This window comes from Rhinopithecus bieti, unplaced genomic scaffold, assembly GCF_001698545.2.
Source record: "Rhinopithecus bieti isolate Rb0 unplaced genomic scaffold, ASM169854v2 scaffold_9663, whole genome shotgun sequence".
Classification (NCBI taxonomy): domain Eukaryota; kingdom Metazoa; phylum Chordata; class Mammalia; order Primates; family Cercopithecidae; genus Rhinopithecus; species Rhinopithecus bieti.
In genome coordinates this window covers 3398663-3417040 of record NW_016806456.1, presented here as the reverse complement: position 1 = coordinate 3417040, position 18378 = coordinate 3398663, and the positions used below count along the sequence as shown (strand labels likewise).

At 37.8% G+C, this 18378-nt stretch overlaps 1 protein-coding gene across 8 annotated transcripts in view; it reads left to right on the top strand.

Annotated features, from left to right (window-relative positions):
- FKTN (fukutin) overlaps positions 1-18378 on the top strand; it is a 99030-nt gene that overhangs the window by 62937 nt on the left and 17715 nt on the right. For 4 of the 8 annotated variants that reach the window (XM_017876708.1, XM_017876707.1, XM_017876705.1 and 1 more), the window contains one exon: positions 6849-12918. In XM_017876708.1, the coding sequence (XP_017732197.1) occupies positions 6849-7062 (214 nt within the window). In that variant the 3' untranslated portion in view covers positions 7063-12918. Of the gene's footprint in view, positions 1-6848; positions 12919-18378 lie in introns of those variants that run through there. The other 4 variants (XM_017876710.1, XR_001886480.1, XM_017876711.1 and 1 more) reach the window with 4 other exon arrangements.

Below are 18378 nucleotides of genomic sequence, written 5' to 3'. Positions count from 1 at the left end.
ACTATTTGATAGCATAAAAGGGTGACTGTAGTTATAATAACTTACTTGTATATTTAAAAATAACTAAAAGAGTATAATTGATTGTAACACAAAGGATAAATGCTTGAGAGGATGGATGCCCCATTCTCCATGATGTGATTATTATGCATTGCATGCCTGTATCAAAACAGTTCATATATTCCATAAATATATACACTTACTATGTGCCTGCAAAAATTAGAAATCAAAAAAAGAGAAAGGTCAGAGAACTCTTAACATAATAAGCTGGGGAAGAGGTGATATATCAGTGTTTAAGGAGTAAAGTATACTTAGTTTCATGTTTAGAAAGCGGGTAGAGATTCTGCAAAAATTTACTTTTTAATAGAGAATGTTATAGTGAAGTAATTATGTTTTAGAATAAACAGTCACTAGGATAGAAATATTACCTAAAACTTCCAAACAAACAGAACAAAAGGGAATATATAAACTTTATCAATCCAAGTGAATGTTTCAGATGTGGAGGAGGGGGGTCAAAGAAAAAGAATGGTAAATTGAAACTGTGAAAATAATCATACTATGTTGACAGTAGTCAACACCGTTAACAGTACTTACTATGTCTTAAACACTGTTCCGGGCACTTTACATTTATTAATTCATTCTGTACTAACATCTCTCTGAGGCGTAGGTACTATTATTATCCTCATTTTATAAATAACAAAATTAAGGCTAAAAAAGATTGATGAGGTCATACAATTAATAATTGATGAAGCCAGGACTTGAGCCCAGGCAGGCTGACTCTAGAGTTCAAAATAAGTTCAACAGACAGTTTATCACAGTAAATATAAATAAATACATAAATGGATTAACCTAACCTATAAAACGACAAAGATTATCAAATGAGAAAGCAAAATTTAGGTATATAATGCTTGCAAGAGGCACATTCCAAGCAAAGTCACACGGAAAGGTTGAAAATAGGTGCCGCAAAGCACCGTGGCACACATATACCTATGTTCGAAACCTGCACATCCTGCACATGTACCCCAGAACTTGGGGGGTGGGGTGGGAAGTGGGGGGACCAAAAAAGAGAGAGAAAAGTTGAATTCCAGGTGGATCCCATTCCTTTAAAAGGTCACCACCACTCGACTGCCAAGCTGAGCTCTAAAACTGGTATTATAATAGTATCAGACAGAATAGAATTTTAGAGGGGAAACATTAAAGGATTAGAAGGCTCATTACAGAATCTCTCAAAGAAACAGTCTACCAAGAATAAATAATATTTGTGAGTTTACATGACTAACAATATGGCCTTTAAAAATACAAATTAAAAAACTGATGAAATTCTAATGAACATTTAACATGTCCACAACTGCGGTGGGAGATTCTTATATGCTTTTATTTTTTAAACTGCCAAAGACCAGGCATAGTGGCTCATGTCTGTCATCCTAGCACTTTGGGAAGCTGAGGTGGGAGGGTTACTTGAAGCCAGAAGTTTGATACCAGCCTGGGCAACATAGTAAGACCTCATTTCTACAGAAAACATTTTTTAAAAAATTAACTGGGCATTGTGGCATGCACCTGTAGTCCCAGCTACTCAGCATGCTGAAGTGGGAGGTTCACTTGAGCCTAGGAGCTTGAAGTTATAATGAACTGTAATTGCACACTGTACTTCAGCCTGGCTGACACAGCAAAACCCTGTCTCAAAATAAAACTGCTGATTTAAACAAAGAACTTAGTAAAAATATTGAAGATTTGAACAAAATTAACAGGCTTGATCTATTTGACTATATAAAGTCTTCATCCAGTAAGTAGTGAATACATCTTCTTATCAGCTATAAACAGAGCATTTACAAAAGTTGATTATATGCTAGATCATAAAGGCAATTTTAAGAAGTTTCAAAGCCTTAATAAGATTTTCTTGTGTATGTATAATTCTCCATATTAATGGATTAAAGGAAAAAAAATTACATGGTTATTTCAGTAGATAGCATTTATGACCACAATGGAATTAAATTAGAAATTGGCAATTAAAAGACATCTTTAAAATGTGTGAAAACTTTAAAAGATCCTCCTTAATAACTCGTGAATTAAAAAGGAAATCATAATAGAAATTATAAAATATTTAGGACTTAAAGATGATGGATGTACTACATGTTAAAAATTATAGGCTGAGGCCAGGCACAGTGGCTCATGCCTGTAATCCCAGCGCTTTAGGAGGCAAAGGTGGGCAAATCACAAAGCCAGGAGTCTAAGACCAGCCTAGCTAACATGGCAAAACCCCATCTCTACTAAAAATAAAAAAATTAGCAGGGTGTGATGGCACGTACCTGTAATCCCAGCTACTTGGGAGGCTGAGGCACGAGAATGGCTCAAGCCCGGGAAGCAGAGGTTGCAGTGAGCCGAGATTGAGCCATTACACTCTAGCCTGGGCGACAGAGGAAAACTCTGTCTCAAAAATAAAAAACAAAACATTATAGACTCTTGTTCAGGGGTAGAAATAAGTGTATTGCCTTAAAACATTAAGTATGAAAAGTAGATTTAAAACAAGCATTCAGCTGAAATAAAAGGACAACAGAGTCAACTTAAGGAAAGTGAAGGAAGGAGGCCAAGAAGAGAAATTAATGAAATAGAAAATAAACATCAAAGACCAACAAATCCAAATGCTGACTTTTAAAAAATTAATTTAAAGACCAGTAAAATAGCAAGATTGATTAAGAAATAAAAATCTGGGATGGTTGGCTTTAGTTTATACTCAGCTATATTATATTAACTCTCTCAAAACAAAATGTGGTAGATAAGTAGGTCAATAAATGTGATCATTAGTTAAAATGTGAAAATGATAAAATTTTCTAGAAAATAAATACCAAAATCAACTCAAAAGATCTAGATAACCTATACTCATTCAAGAAATTGAATTAGTAATCAGAAATCCTCCTTTATCCCTCTTTTCCCTACCAGAGGATACTAAAACCTAGAAAGTTTGCTGCGAAGTTTTACTGTGCCTTCACAGAGCAGATTATCCCTATATTGTACAGCTTATTTCAGGCAATAGAAAAAGAAAAAACTAAGTAACTATTTTATGAGAGTGATAGCAAAAGTGGACATGGACAATACCAAAAAAAATTTTTAAGGGAAATTACTGTCTCAGTGAATACAGTGAAAAAACACTAAATGAATAGAATTTTGTAGTGTGTACATATTAGTGTAATTCTCTGTGTTATAGATTAAAGAACAACACTACAATTGTTTTAACAGGTGACATTAAAAGTGTTTGATAAATTTTATAATTAACCCAAAGGAGAGAGACCTTTTAGCAAATTTGGATTAAAAAGAATCTGGGCCAGGCGCGGTGACTCAAGCCTGTAATCCCAGCACTTTGGGAGGCCGAGACGGGCGGATCACGAGGTCAGGAGATCGAGACCATCCTGGCTAACACGGGGAAACCCCGTCTCTACTAAAAAATACAGAAAAAACTAGCCGGGTGAGGTGGTGGCGCCTGTAGTCCCAGCTACCCGGGAGGCTGAGGCAGGAGAATGGCGTGAACCTGGGAGGCGGAGCTTGCAGTGAGCTGAGATCCGGCCACAGCATTCCAACCTGGGTGACAGAGCAAGACTCCGTCTCAAAAAAAAAAAAAAAAAAAAAGAATCTGGGCTGGGCATGGTGGCTCACATCTGTAATCTCAACATTTAGGGAGGCCGAGGCCGGTGGATCACTTGAGGTCAGGAGGTAGAGACCAGACTGGCCAACATGATAATACCCTGACTCTACTAAAAACAGAAAAATTAGCCAGGTGTGGTGGTGCGCGCCTGTATTCCCAGCTACTCCGGAGGCTGAGGCAGGAGAATTGCTTGAACCCGAGAGGTGGAAGTTGCAGTGAGCTGAGGTCACACCACTGCACTACAGCCTGGGTAACAAAGCGAGACTTGGTCTCAAAAAAAAAAAAAAAAAGGAATCTGAAATTTCTTTAACCTAATAAAGAGAATATAACAAAAAATTAGAGTGAGCAATCATGTTTAATGATAAAACTTTAGAAGCCTTTCCATTAAAATCAGAAAAACGTTAGGAATGTGTGCTAGCCCTGCTTCTATTAAACGATATACTAGAGGGCTTAGGCACTGGAATAATATGAGAAGAAATTAAAAGTTAAAAGAAGAGAAAAAATTCGTAGTGAGAATAAATCATTTATGTTTTGCAGGAAATTCTTATCAAGAAATGGCTCTACTGCCCCAACTCTGGAGTTAATGTAAAACTTAAGTTCAAAAAGTCAGGTTCAGTTATAGTTGATGTTGTCTCTATCTCTCTGAGCCTAGTAATAATAAAACACTGTTGGTTCTGGGATGGTGGAAGAACTTCGTTTTCATTTAGCAGTTATGTCCATAGGTTGTACTTAAACTGATTGCAATTAAACTGATGAAATTATCCAACTACCACCAAGTAGTTGTATAGATTTTAAGGATATCTGTGAGGGAAAAAAATGGTCTATTCCAACTATTTAACTACTGTTTTATGTAAAAATAATATGAAATAAAAGTGGTATGAAATAGAAAATGGATGGAGGGATTTTTTTTGTGGTAATAAGATCTCTTAAACTTACATTCTGATTTAGGGTTGCCTTAGTCTGCATTTAAACCTGTTTACATGTTGGATCCAATCCCAGGGCCTTAAAGTACAAACCGTTTAGCTGAACTTAATCTTAGCTTTAAAAGTCGAGGTAACATTGCAGACCCATGGTGTATTTTAGTCCTAGTCATTATTTACTGGTAGCCTGGACAGGGTGCATGGCATGTGCTGTTCTGTGTCGTTCACCCCCCTTCACTTCCTCTTCACAATCCTGTTTTATAATCAGTTTTTACATTTTATTGTTTACTTATCTTTCCTCTTCTCCTAGGAAGCTGGGATTTTCTTTTGCTCAATGGATTGAAAATAATTGGGGAAAAGAAAACCACAAAGAGTTTAGAGAGGTTTCAGTTTTAAGTACAAAAATTAACATTTGAGTTAAATTGTCTTTGAATTATTTTCACATTGTTTATATATTTAAAATGTTTTGGCTTTGCTCATAAATTCTTCATTGTTCAAAACATTGCTTTTGTAAAATTTGTAGTGTTCCCTTTCACCTTATCTATCCTGTATCTATTATTATATTTCCCTCTTTCAGCTCTTTGATGAGACTACAAAGAATAATACTTAGAGAAGTTTCCTGGCCTGTATTACAAGATAGAACATGATTTCTGCCTCAATTCAACTTCAGTGTGTCAACTTGATAGGATAAGACAGGCGGACATTCTGCTAACCAGCATCTGATTAGAGAGGGTGGAGGCTGGTGATGGATTGTTATGTGTGATGACAAAATAAGCAATTCCGTGAACATGAGTGTGCAGAGTAAAATTGGGACCAGCAGATGGTGGGGCTAAGCTGTATCTTACTTCTCAGCTATGAGATTTTCTGTGGCTGCCTTTTCACAGTAGCCAGCTGGAATTGTCCATTAACTGGGTTTGAGTAAAAGAGAGTTGTTGCTTTCTTTAGAATTTGTTCAGCCTCTCCTTTTCATGTATGGCTTTATGTTCATTTGGTGGTAAAACAAGATAATCAAAGACAGAATATATCAGAACTGACCTTTTCTTGGAGAACATCCCAGTTAGATCCCATTTCCACAATATGATTACACTTTGAAATCTGGCTTTTCCCTGTTCTTTCTTTAATCCTCTGATATTTTAAATTCCTGTAATCTCTGCTATTGCCACTTTAAACCTCATTACTGAAAGTTCTTCCCACATTGAAATATTTCTCAGAAAAAAAAATGCAGAATATAGAGTAGAGCTATAATATAAACTTAAACAGACCTGCTAGTTTTAGCTTTCTTTTCTAGGATACATAATTTAGTTTACTTGATCCAAAGTACCTTTCAGAAACATGTTTTGGTTTAATTTGTTTGTTTTGTATTTTTTTTCTTTTTTTTGAGACAGGGTCTCACTTTGTCACCCAGGCTGGAGTGCGGTGGCGTGATCTCGGCTCACTGCAACCTCTACCTCCAGGGTTCAAGTGATTCTCCTGCCTCAGCCTCCTGAGTAGCTGGGACAACAGAAGTGCGCCACCACACTCAGCTAATTTCTTTGTATTTTTAGTAGAGATGGGGTTTCGTCATGTTGGCCGGCTGGTCTCGAACTTCTGGCCTCAAGTGATCCACCCGCCTCAGCCTCCCAAAGAGCTGGGATTACAGGCAGGAGCCACCACTCCTGGCCTGGTTCAATTTCTGAAACTTACCTACTAATTATCTTAGTCCTGCAATAAATATAGTTAAAATCATTATAACCAATATTCTTTGGGCTGGTTTAAAGACGTTCTTTAGCATTTGAGGTGAAAGGCAGAAACCACAGGTAGGATCATGTAAGCTATGGAACCAAAGGAGAAGCCTGGAAATGCAGCCTGGAGTCCTGCTTACTCTGTATCCTTGGGAAATCCAGATTGTGAAAGAAAAGAAAATGATCATTTCATCCACCTTTTGACAACTTTTTGCTTTGACACTTCTTTCCTCTACAGTTCCAACAGAAAGCCCAAGGCTGACTTTGATTGCCTGCCTTGGATACGTTCCCATCCGTGCCTCAATCATTAACTTACTGGCCTGAGTCTTTTTTACCGATCTCTGGAGCTTAGTGATAGGGTCAGCCTCTCCTCAATCCTATGGACTTGGAACAAGGAAGGAAAATTGGAGAAGAGGAAAGAGATTCTAGACAGTCAAAAACAATTAAATAGCCACTCTATTCCCAAAACTGTTTAATGGGAGAGCACTGTCCTTCAGCCAATAATGCACTAGCAGCTAGATTCCTTAGCTAGACCTTCCACTGTTGAAGCTTAATCCCTCCGTTTTGCTGCAGGTACCTGTTTCCCAAGTTTACATTGTGCTGGACTGAGTTTGTAGACATGAAGGTCCGTGTGCCCTGTGAAACCCTCGAATACATTGAAGCCAACTATGGTAAGACCTGGAAGATTCCTGTAAAGACGTGGGACTGGAAGCGCTCTCCTCCCAATGTGCAACCCAATGGAATCTGGCCTATTTCTGAGTGGGATGAGGTTATCCAGTTATACTGAGATAATAGGTTGAAATGGGAGAATTCCTCTCTTGGAAAAAAAGGTAGATAACTGTTTAAAAAGATACATGTCTGTTTGTCAAACGTAAGTGGGAACCAAAGAAAAAAGTGACAAGTTTGAAGACACAGAAAGGGTCCTAACTCCAGAGCCATCTGATTTAATTCTCTCATTTAGCACTGAGGAATTTTCATGTGCCACATACAATGCTGGGTTACAGTGGAGAAGCCTAGATGAATGAGACAAATACCTGCTTCTTCTATTCCTCCCTTTGGTAAACAACTCAATTTTTCCTCTGAGGGAACCCTCCCCCACCCTTTGAAGAGTTCAAGTTCTGTAAAGGTTTTAAAAATGTTAACTAATGTTTGCACTGGAGGATGAGCTCACCAGGCAAAGCAAAGGAAGGATATACTAGTCAAAAAGAATAACCTATTCCTGTTCTGGGCATTTAAGCTGGTATGTTAGTGCTACTTTTAAGATTGTGGAGTCTGAGTTAATACTCAAGTGATCAGACTTTGAGTGGCATCAAGAAAAGATGATATCAGGTTCATTTTTCAACTAATCTTATGTGGAACTGAATTAGAGAACAAGGCATTACTCTTTTAGGGAAGGTGAGAACTTATTTATATCAGAGCTTTTATTACTTGTCAGGATAAGTAAATTTCTATACCTGTACTGCTTTCATATTTGAAGTGAGAAGAAAGTTTATGCTTGTGTAATGCTTAAATTTCGATCCATTGTGAGAATATTTTCACTGACATCTGATGGCACTTGTTGACAAATCATTCAAGTGAGACCATGCTACTAGATATGATTTTGAAAGAGTCCATGATTTCACAAAACTCATTTTTATTTTATTCTCAGTCACTCTGTTAGGTAAAATATGAGAAATTCATGTACATTTTATATTTTCTGAATTTATAATCCTTGCACTCCCAATTTTAATGACAATAAAATATTAATAGAATTGTTTTAATGTACTCTAATTTTTAAAACATACTCTTTATTATCTTCATTCATCAATTACAGCTTCATTAATTTTTGGTCTGTATACCAATTTAAGTGGCATGTAAACCTACCTGTTTCTTCTCCTCTTCCTATATATCGATCTCCAAAATGGAAGCTAAATGGTGGACTTGGCAACTATTCACCCTACCTCAGATCATAGAATTTGTAAAGTTTGTGTTCATCCCTGGTTTTTCAGTTTGTTGAATGTCGATGGGGCAAGAACTCAGACTTCTACTTTATCAAGTACCACACACTCTGGAACCCTTCAGTTTCCTTTTCCCCTCAAGATGTCTGAGTCAGATGGGATGCTGTTTACCCCATCTCTTCACCAGTCACTTGAATGATATATTCTAAGTGAGAGGTAAAGGAAAATGTAGGCACAATAAACACTGCTATTTTTCTCTTTGTCTGGGAAAGGAAGCTGAATCTTGTATCTTATCTATGCTATTTAGGACTACTTCCTGGAGCTTGGCAGATTTTCCTCTGAAACCAGAGAACAATAGGAGTCTCAAAAATGGAAACCTGAACATCTGAGGGAATGGGCTGATAGACTTTCCCAAAAACAAATTAGGGAAAGTAACTTACAACCACCCCATTCCAAATTTTTAAAGCAACATGAAAACCTTCTTTGATAAATGATAACCAACAGTCTTCCTGACTTAAGTTGCATTCTCAGTGCAGAATTATTGGGTTTTTCTTAAATAACATGAGCAGGTTTCTGGGGACCTTTAAGATTATCAGCGGACTCATCCCGAAATGGCACATCATCATCATCATCATCAATTTTCTCTTTGCTGGAAAATCAGCCCATAGAGTGCATTCCCAAATTCTAAATAGCTGACCCTACATTCATTTTTCATGCTCAAACATAATATAACAAATAATAACAGTATTTTTGGGCAAAATCCACCCTATTTGATGAGGACCATTTGCTTGTGCTCAGTATCCAGAAATGCATACACTCCACATTTCTGCCCATTTCAAATTGGGACTGCCATTCTTTGCCAGGAGATCTTACCCATCCATTTACAGATTAATCTTTTATCCTTTCCTGGAGTACAAAGTCTTAGAGTGTCTGAAATCTAAGACATCTTGGCCCCATTGACACAGGGTCTGTATTCTTCCTTACATAGACCGCTGGCTGCTCAAATACTTGTCTTCTGGTTTCACAGGCTTCAGCTCATGGATTCCGCCCTAACTTCGGGTAACAAAAGCCTTCCCCTAGAATGTGAAGGCCGGACTTACAGGTCTGATGCTGATTCATCCATACTTCATCTTATGTTTTTTAACAGTTGGATTCTGCTAAGTGTCCAGAGATCTTGGGTTAAGTATATCCATCTTCAGTACCTCATTGGATCACTTTTCTTTCCTCACTTGAATATTCTAGCAGTCATTCTCCTAATCTGACCACTTTCAGGTTTAGTTTACCTGGCTTACCTGGGGAAGCTGACAACTTGTTGGTAGTTAGGCACCCATGGATGTCTCCAGAGACATCCTGAGAGGCAAGATTCCTCTTAATTGACAACCAGGACAACCAGGTAGTCACCCAGTCCCTCTCTAAGCAGGGAGTACTTTTCCTTCTCTCCTCTGCTGCAGCTACTGATATCTGGCCCCTGGAATAAAACCATAGTTCCTAAAATTGAGCATCCCTAAGAGTAGCTGCTTGGTGGGACATCTGATTTCTTTGATTCCCTAGCTGCAAAACCTGAAATATGACCACTAGGTAACAGAATGTTTGCCAGTATCCCCACAAAACAAGTTAAAACTTAAGTGAAAGTAATTCTGCTTTTGAATCTTGAAAGAGACCATATGTAATATTCATATTAAACCCTCTTATTTTATAACGAAATAAATAATGGCAGAAAGGAATGATCTAAACAAGAACAGCTGAGGCTAAAACCCAAGACTGCCATGACTTCTAGTCCAAATGTCTGTTTTGCATCACAACACATTATCTTTAACAGTGCTTGAGATGCTTAACAGAGAAGCCATCCAGTGCTTTACTGAGTCCAGGTCTTAGGGTATTTCTGCCACTTAGTATCTTTTTGTTCAGATTGAGAACCTAATGCGACAGAGAGGTCAAGGGGAAGTAGTTTCTTGTTCAGAATTCTTAGGCAACCTTCATACCTTTATCTGGAAAATGCCTTCTCTCCAGACAATAAGATAGTTGACATCTGGAGACATCAGCCTTTGGTACCTAATTCTCTAAGCTCAAGATGCATCCCATTGCCACTTTACCATTCTGTTTCCCAAAGGAAGCATCAGCACCAACCTGCTAAATGCCTGTATTTGAAGAGTCTCTCCCCTTCCTACAGTGACCTTTCATGAGGCCCTTTCCTTCCTAAGGGACGTTTACCTGGTAGTAGTGATCTCATTCACAAAAAAGAATAACATATGTAACTGGAGTACTTTGCAGTTTTCAGGATTTTTTTAATCTGCTTGGCTGGAAGGGAGACTAGAGTATCTAGTTTTTAGTATAAACTACTTTTAATTATTTATATTGATACTCTGATAAATGCAAGTAGTTAAGAATAGATTGTACTCATTCCTTTTTAAATTTGTGACGTCAAACCATTGTTTTTATTCTTACACAACTACAGTACTTCAGATGGCACGTAGATAGGCAGGATATTACATAGGTAAGCAGGAATTTATACATTGGGTACCAGAGCTAAATCTGGAAAACACATTTGGAATGAGCTTCCACACTTCAGTCTAAAATTTCACCCAAACTTATGGCTACACATTTTCTGTTTCCCCTGGTTTCACCTTCTGGAAAGTGAACAGTTTTTTAAATCCTAAATGTTATAAATCCTTAGGAGAAATATTCCCTCAAAACCTAGTCAGAGAAAGTGCCACATTCCTACCTTCTAACAGGTAATTATTAGTTGTAACAGCTTTAATGCATGGAAAAACTTCAGTGCATGGAAAAACTTCAGTTACCAACCAGTCAAGAGACTTTCTCAAGAAAAATCCCAGCAACTATCCCTCTTTCCTCCTTGTCTTACACCATCATTAAGACCTGGGCTAGATCACCTATAACATCTCACTTAGGGAAGGCAATGTGTTGCCATAAAAAGACCACAAGCTTTTGAGTGAGGCCTGAATTTGAATTTCAGCTTAATCATGTGGGATTTATGGTGGGGGCCCTTTCAGTCTCAACTTCCACATTAGTGAGCTGGGGAAATGATACATACTTCTAAGGGTTTTTAGGGGGATTAAATGAAGTATACAGTTCTTAGCCTCAGGCCTAGGATTAAGTAAGTACCCAAGAAACGTGCAGTTTTTCTACTTCCATGTTTCTTTTCTAATCTTCAAATGGAATTATAGAAACTGTGGGTCAGAACACATTGCTTTACTCAAAAGGTTGCAAGACTGAATTTGCTTAAGAAAAAAAAAAATGCTATCAAGTCATTAAAAATTAAATTGTATGGTTTATGAATTCAGAGACATTACCAGTTTGCCTCCTTCTCTCAATAGAACTTGTATTTTCATTTTCTTGGTTAAGCATTTGTCTCCTAATCTTATCCCATATGCTACCTAGTTTGCTGATCCTAAGCAGTTCACTGTACTTCCCTAGATTTGGTGCCTACTCTCCCCTGGACTTCTTTTTCAATATTCTAGCCTTTCCTAGATGTAAATCTTTACCTCCTTGTTAGTGAAATTAGATAGAAGCCATGATTTGGAAAGGGAAGAAATCTGGAATACTTAGTTTCATTTAATTGTCTATGCTGGTGAATGCCTGTGTCATTAAGGAGAATTGAAAATACTCATTTCTACTTTCAGACCCCAAATTTGTGTTTCTGTCTCAACTAGGCAAGAATCAGCAGGGTACATGATGCCATTTTAAGCTGCTTCACATCAGACTGAAATCCTAATTATAGTTTATAAATGAAACAGACTAATTCAATAGTGATACCTTTTATATAGGTCCTGTGCTTAAAGGAGGCAAGTATAAATTTTCTAACAAGAAATCCCTGCTTCTGTTGGGTGCAATGGCTCACGTCTGTAATACCAGCAGTTTGAGAGGCCAAGGCAGGTGGATCACTTGAGGCCAGGAGTTCGAGACCAGCCTGGCCAACATAGCAAAACCCCGTCTCCTTTAAAAATACAAAAAACTTAGCTAGGCATGGTGGCATGCGCCTATAGTCCCAGCTACTCAGGAGGCCGAGGCAGGAGAATCACTTGAACCCAGGAGGCAGAGTCTGCAGTGAGCCAAGATCACACCATTGTGCTGCAGCCTGGGGTGATAGAGCGAGACTCTTGTCTCAAAAAAGGAAAAAAAAAAAAAAGGAAAGAATAAATCTCTGCTTCTGCTTCTGTACTATCAAAACTTCTACCCTAGAATGCCCCCTGGCACCTTCTAACCCAACCTAATACAGAGATTATGTAGGAACCCATTAACAAGCTGCTATATAATTATAAGCAGCTCTCACAGTAGGGTTGGAAGAGAGTATGAGGAAAATTAGAAGTACTGTATTTTTGCTATTAGAAATGAAATGTTATTTCATGCACCTTTGAAAAAAAAAAAAACAGGATTTTACAGCCTTCTGATGATTCATTCAAAGCATGGGGAATAGTTCATATGTTTGTTGAATGAAAATCTTATGTAGCTATTTGTGTGTCCCTCCCACTTCATAACTACAAAAACATATATATGAATTTCTAAACAAAGTGATATTTTAAAGATGAATAGATTCAATGTGTACTTAGCAGTTTACTATTTGATTTTATCTTCAGGTACAGATAGTTTGTGGTACTACTTGAAAATACCTTTAATATTATTTTCATCAGAATTTGTAATATATAATCCAGTTTGGGATGATGAATAAAATTTTTCTAATCTCCTGAGATATCTTGTATTTATTTTTGAGACTTGCAGTAGAAATAACAGACACTAACATTCATAAACAATCTGGTAAAATAGTAATCCTGCCACCAGTACAGTATTTCTAAAATTCAACTCTGGGGACCCTAGTAGTCTGCACACATATACCTGGGTATCCAAAAGTTCTCAGAGATAAAACCTGCCAGCCAAAGATCACCAGGAACACACCTGTAATCAAACAAAGTTAGGTTTATTAGCTTGTCGTAGTAAGAGGAAACAGCCATCATGGGGAATCATAACATATTCCAGGGAGAAAGAACTAGAAAGGTCTTTTATAGGATTTCAGCTGATGTCAAAATCGTTAAAAGTAACTGTAGTGGAGTGGAAATAACACAGGACATGGAGTAAGAAGTTCTAGTTTGTCTGAATCCAACAGTGCCATGACCAGTAGGATTCATTTCAGGTGTACATGGCTAGTTCAGCCTTAAAACAGTCAATGTAATGCACCATATCAACAAAGTAAAGAAAATCATATCAATAGACGCAAAAAGAGTCTGACAAAATCTAACCCTCATTCATGAGAAAACTCAGTAGTTAAAATAGAAGAGAATCACCTCAATTTGATGAAGAACATCTAAAAAACCCCAAAAAACCAAAACCTATGTGTCTTAATAGCGAACACCTGAATGTTTTTCCTCTAAGATTAGGAACAAGGCAAGGATGTCTGCTTTCACCACTCTTATTCAGCCTAATACTAGAAGTGCTAGTCACTGCAATAAGGCAAAAAAAAAAAAAAAAAAAAAAGTTAATAAAAAAAAGAAATGCAGATTGGAAAGAAAGAAATTTTTAAAACCTTTTTATTTGCAGACGACATGATTGTTTACATAGATAATACCAAGGAATGTATTTTAAAACAAGCAAACACCTGGAGCTAATAAGTGAGTTTTAGTGCAGTCACAGTATACAAGATCAAGACCAATACCCCCAAATCAATTGCATTTCTATATTCTAACAGCAAGCATGAAAACAAAAACACAGTACTATTTAAAGTCACCCCGAAGAAAATGAAGTATTTAGGTATAAAAGTAACAAATTGTATACAAGATTTGTATGTTAAAAATGCTGATGAGGCCAGGCGTGGTGGCTCACTCCTGTAATCCCAGCACGTTAGGAGGCCAAGGCGGGCGGATCACGAGGTCAGGAGATCCAGGCTATCCTGGCTAACACGGAGAAACCCCGTCTCAACTAAAAATACAAAAAATTAGCCGGGTGTAGTGTGGGCGCCTGTAGTCCCAGCTACTCAGGAGGCTGAGGCAGGAGAATAGCGTGAAACCGGGAGGCAGAGCTTGCAGTGAGCCGAGATTGTGCCACTGCACTCCAGCTTGGGTGACAGAGCGAGACTCCATCTCAAAAAAAAAACTGATGAAATCAAAGACCTAAATAAATGGAGATGCATACCATGATCATGGATTGGAAAACAATACAGTAAAGATGTCAGTTCTACTCAACTTGATGAATAGGTTTAATGCAATTCCTATCAAAATCTCAGCAGGGTTTTTAGTAGACATAGACGAACTTATTTTAAAATATATGTGGTAAGTTTATTTCTCTAGAATATCTCAAGTAATCTTTATAAGGAAAAAGTAGCAGAAAGATTTGGCATCAGAAGACCTAAGTTTGTTCTTGCACTTCAATAGATACCGCATCTGATCTTATAAGGTAGATGTTATCACCCCTTGTTTTGCAGATGAGGAAGCTGCAATTTAGAGGTAACACAGATCTTAAATCCTTGTTTTCTGACTTGAAATCCAGTGGCTACTCACTCTGCCAATTCTACTTAACTGTTGATCTGAAAAAAAAAAAAAAGAAAATTTTTTTGTTATTACTTAAAACCAGCCTCTTATACTGAAAGTGAGAAGGATCACTCTACCCAATATTAAGGTTTATTATATAGCTATAGTAATTGTTATGGGCTGAATTGTGTTCCCTTATATCCCTCAAAATGCTTATGTTTAAGTCCTGACCCCAGTATTTCAGAATGTGACTGTGGTTGGAGATAGAGCCTTTAAACAGCTAATTAAGGTAAAATGAGGTCATATGGGTGATTCCCAATTCACTGGTGACTAGAGGAGTCCTTAGAAGAGCTTAGGACAAGGAGAGGCACAGAAGGAGAACCACGTAGAGACATAGAGAGAAGATGGTCACCTACGAGCCAAGGAGAGGATCCTTCAGAAGAAACCAGCCCTGCCAGCACCTTAGCCTTCGACTTTTTTTTTTTTTTTTTTTTTTTTTTTTTTTTTTTTTTTTTTTGGGCGGAGTCTCGCTCTGTCACCAGGACTGGAGCGCAGTGGCCGGATCTCAGCTCACTGCAAGCTCCGCCTCCCGGGTTTACGCCATTCTCCTGCCTCAGCCTCCCGAGTAGCTGGGACTACAGGCGCCCGCCACCTCGCCCGGCTAGTTTTGTATTTTAGTAGAGACGGGGTTTCACCATGTTAGCCAGGATGGTCTCGATCTCCTGACCTTGTGATCCGCCCGTCTCGGCCTCCCAAAGTGCTGGGATTACAGGCTTGCCTTCGACTTCTAGTTTCCTAAACTGTGAGAAAATAGATTTCTACTGTTGAAACCACTCAGCTATGGTATTTTGTTATGGCAGCCCTAGCAATCTAATGCAGTAGTCAAAGACAGTATGTTTTGGTAAAAGGATATGCACATAGATCAGTGAAACAAAATAAACCAGAAATTGACCCATATGAACATGTCCAACTGATTTTTTACAAAAGTGCAAAAGCAATTCAGTGGAGGAAAGACAGTCTGGTTTTTTTTTTTTTCCTCTTACAGACAGGGTCTCACTGTGTCGCTCAGGCTGGAGTGCTGTCATTGTTCACTATAACCTCGAGCTCCTTGGGCTCAACCAATCCTCCTGCTTCAGCCTCTCAAGTAGCTAGGACTACAGGTGCATGCCACCACACCCAGCTATTATTTTATTATTTTCTGTTGTTATTGTTGACATGGAGTCTCATTATGTTGCCTAGGCTGCTCTCAAACTCCTGGCCCCAAGCTATCCTCCACCTTGGTCTCCCAAAGTGCTGAGATTGCATGAGCCACTACACCCAGCCAAGATAGACCTTTCAACAAATGGTGCTAGAGCAATTGGACATTCATAGGCAAAAAACAAACTCAACTTGAATGAACCTCACACTTTGTACAAAAATGTACTTAAAATGGATCACATGCTTAAGTGTAAAATATAAAACTAAACCCTTTTGGGAAAAAAAATAGGAGAAAATCTTCATGATCTAGGGTTATGCAAAGCATTCTTTCTTCGACTTGACACCAAAACACAATCCATAAAAGAAAAATTGATAAATTGGACTTCATCAAAATTAAAAATTGCTGCTCTGCAAAAGCCCACATGTGAGAGCTGAAAAGTCAAGCTACAGACTAGGAGAAAAATATTTGCAAACTATGTATCTGACAAAGGACTAGTACCTGGAATATATAAAGAACCTGAATACTCAGCAGTTTTTTGAAAAATTCAATTAGAAAATGGGCAAAGACATAAACAGACATTTCATTGAAGAGGATATACAGATGGCTAAGAAGCACATGAAAAAGATGTTCAACATCATTAGCCAGGGAAATGCAAATTACAACCACATGAGTTATCATTGCATACCTATTAGAATGGCTAAAATTAAAAATAATGATAACACCAAATCTGCTAGTTGTTTCTTTTATGATTTTCTTTTTTAATGTGTACTGCGCACCATTGTTTTCACTGTGATTTTACTAAAGAGTGTCCTTAAACATTTTATAAACATTCGTAATAGGTAACACTCTTCATAATAAAAAGGAATAACCTTGTCTCAATTTTGGAAGACAGGTTTTAGATTTTTTTGACTTTCCTCCAATTCTTTGTTGATTTACTTTGTCATTTTAATAACCCTCTTTTTATGATTTATTTTCTCTTTATTATTCCTTTGTGTTCTTTGAGTTTTCTTTAATTAGCTTTATCAGTAAAGCCCTTTAGCAGCTGGTACTATTGTTCATAGTTCTCTGCAACTTTATCAGTAGGGCTTTTACAACCTAAAACTTCTAAATTCAAATTTTTTCTTCCATTAATCTCAATAATTTGGAGGATGTTTTCTAGTGAATTTTGCAGGAAAGGTAATTGAGTGGCCAATGTTCTGAAAATGTTATACTACCAAATGTCTTTCAGATGTCTTAGAAGATGACGGTCTCATAGTTGAAGTGTGGAAGAGTTTGTTTTGCAGCCCAGACTGGGCAACCCTCTAATCCAGACAGATCCTGCTTAGCAGAAAAAAATTTCTGGCATGTGACCTCATAAACAAGGGAAAAGCTCTCCTTTTAGGATTATGTCTTCTCTTATCATCCCACTTGTAATTTGTTAAGAGCCATCTTTTTCCCCATGTCTTAGTGGAAGACAGAGAAGTATCTAGAGCATTCTGTGGTGCTGCAAATGATCTATCTGTAGCCACTAGCCACATGTGACTACTGAGTATTTGAAATGTGGCAAGTGTAACTGAATAACTAAATGTTTACTTTAATTTTAATTAATTTAAAACCAGTAGCTAGCATATTGGACATTGCAGATCTAGAGGGTTTTATGGGATCAGCAAGGGTTTTGGATTTGTAGACTGGAATCCAGAGTCCTCCACAGCCTAGTTTTGTGATCTTGGGCTAGCTATTCCACTTCTGATTTCTGAATTTTTTTCAACTAATGGGGCTAAATTAATACCTACCTTTCAAGGTTATTAAAAGAACTGTAAGAAATCTGCAGTATCTGGCACACTGCTCAGTACATGGTAGATGCTCAGTGAATGATAACTATTGTTAATATTATGTTCACATGGTTTTACATCTGCCTTTGGCGTAAATCCTATAAGCTTGAATTTTCCTGATAATCCTGTGTAATAATTTTTCTGTAAGACTGGTATTTCAGATCCTTCCTGGGTAGAGGCCCTATCCTGAGCACCATTGATAAGAAGCGATCCTGGCCTCAAGAGCACAGGTACAAGGCCTGTTCTTTGGGGAGAGAGTATGTGAGGTTAAAACATAACACTTAATGGAATTGAGTCTCAAGGACCAGGCTTAGGCAAGGAGACAAAAGTCCTAGACTTTGCAGATGGTCATCTGAGCACACAAGGCTAGAAAAACGCTCCAGGAAGGAGGACAGGGTCTGGGTAATGAGGTTCAGCTGAGTCTTAGGACTTGTAGAACAGAAAATTTGAATAAATGAAGAAAGAGAACATTCCTGAATAAGAAGAGTCAGTGAATTCACAGAATAGACTTTACGGGACAGTGAATAAGACCATCTGCCATATGGATAAATAGTGAAACAAAAACAACTGGAAAAGTGGGCAAGAAACAGACTGCAGGAAATGAGGGGGCTGAATATTCTGCTATGAAGTTTGGATATGAGAGAAAAAAGTTTTGGATAGGAGCATCGTGCTTTCAATAAA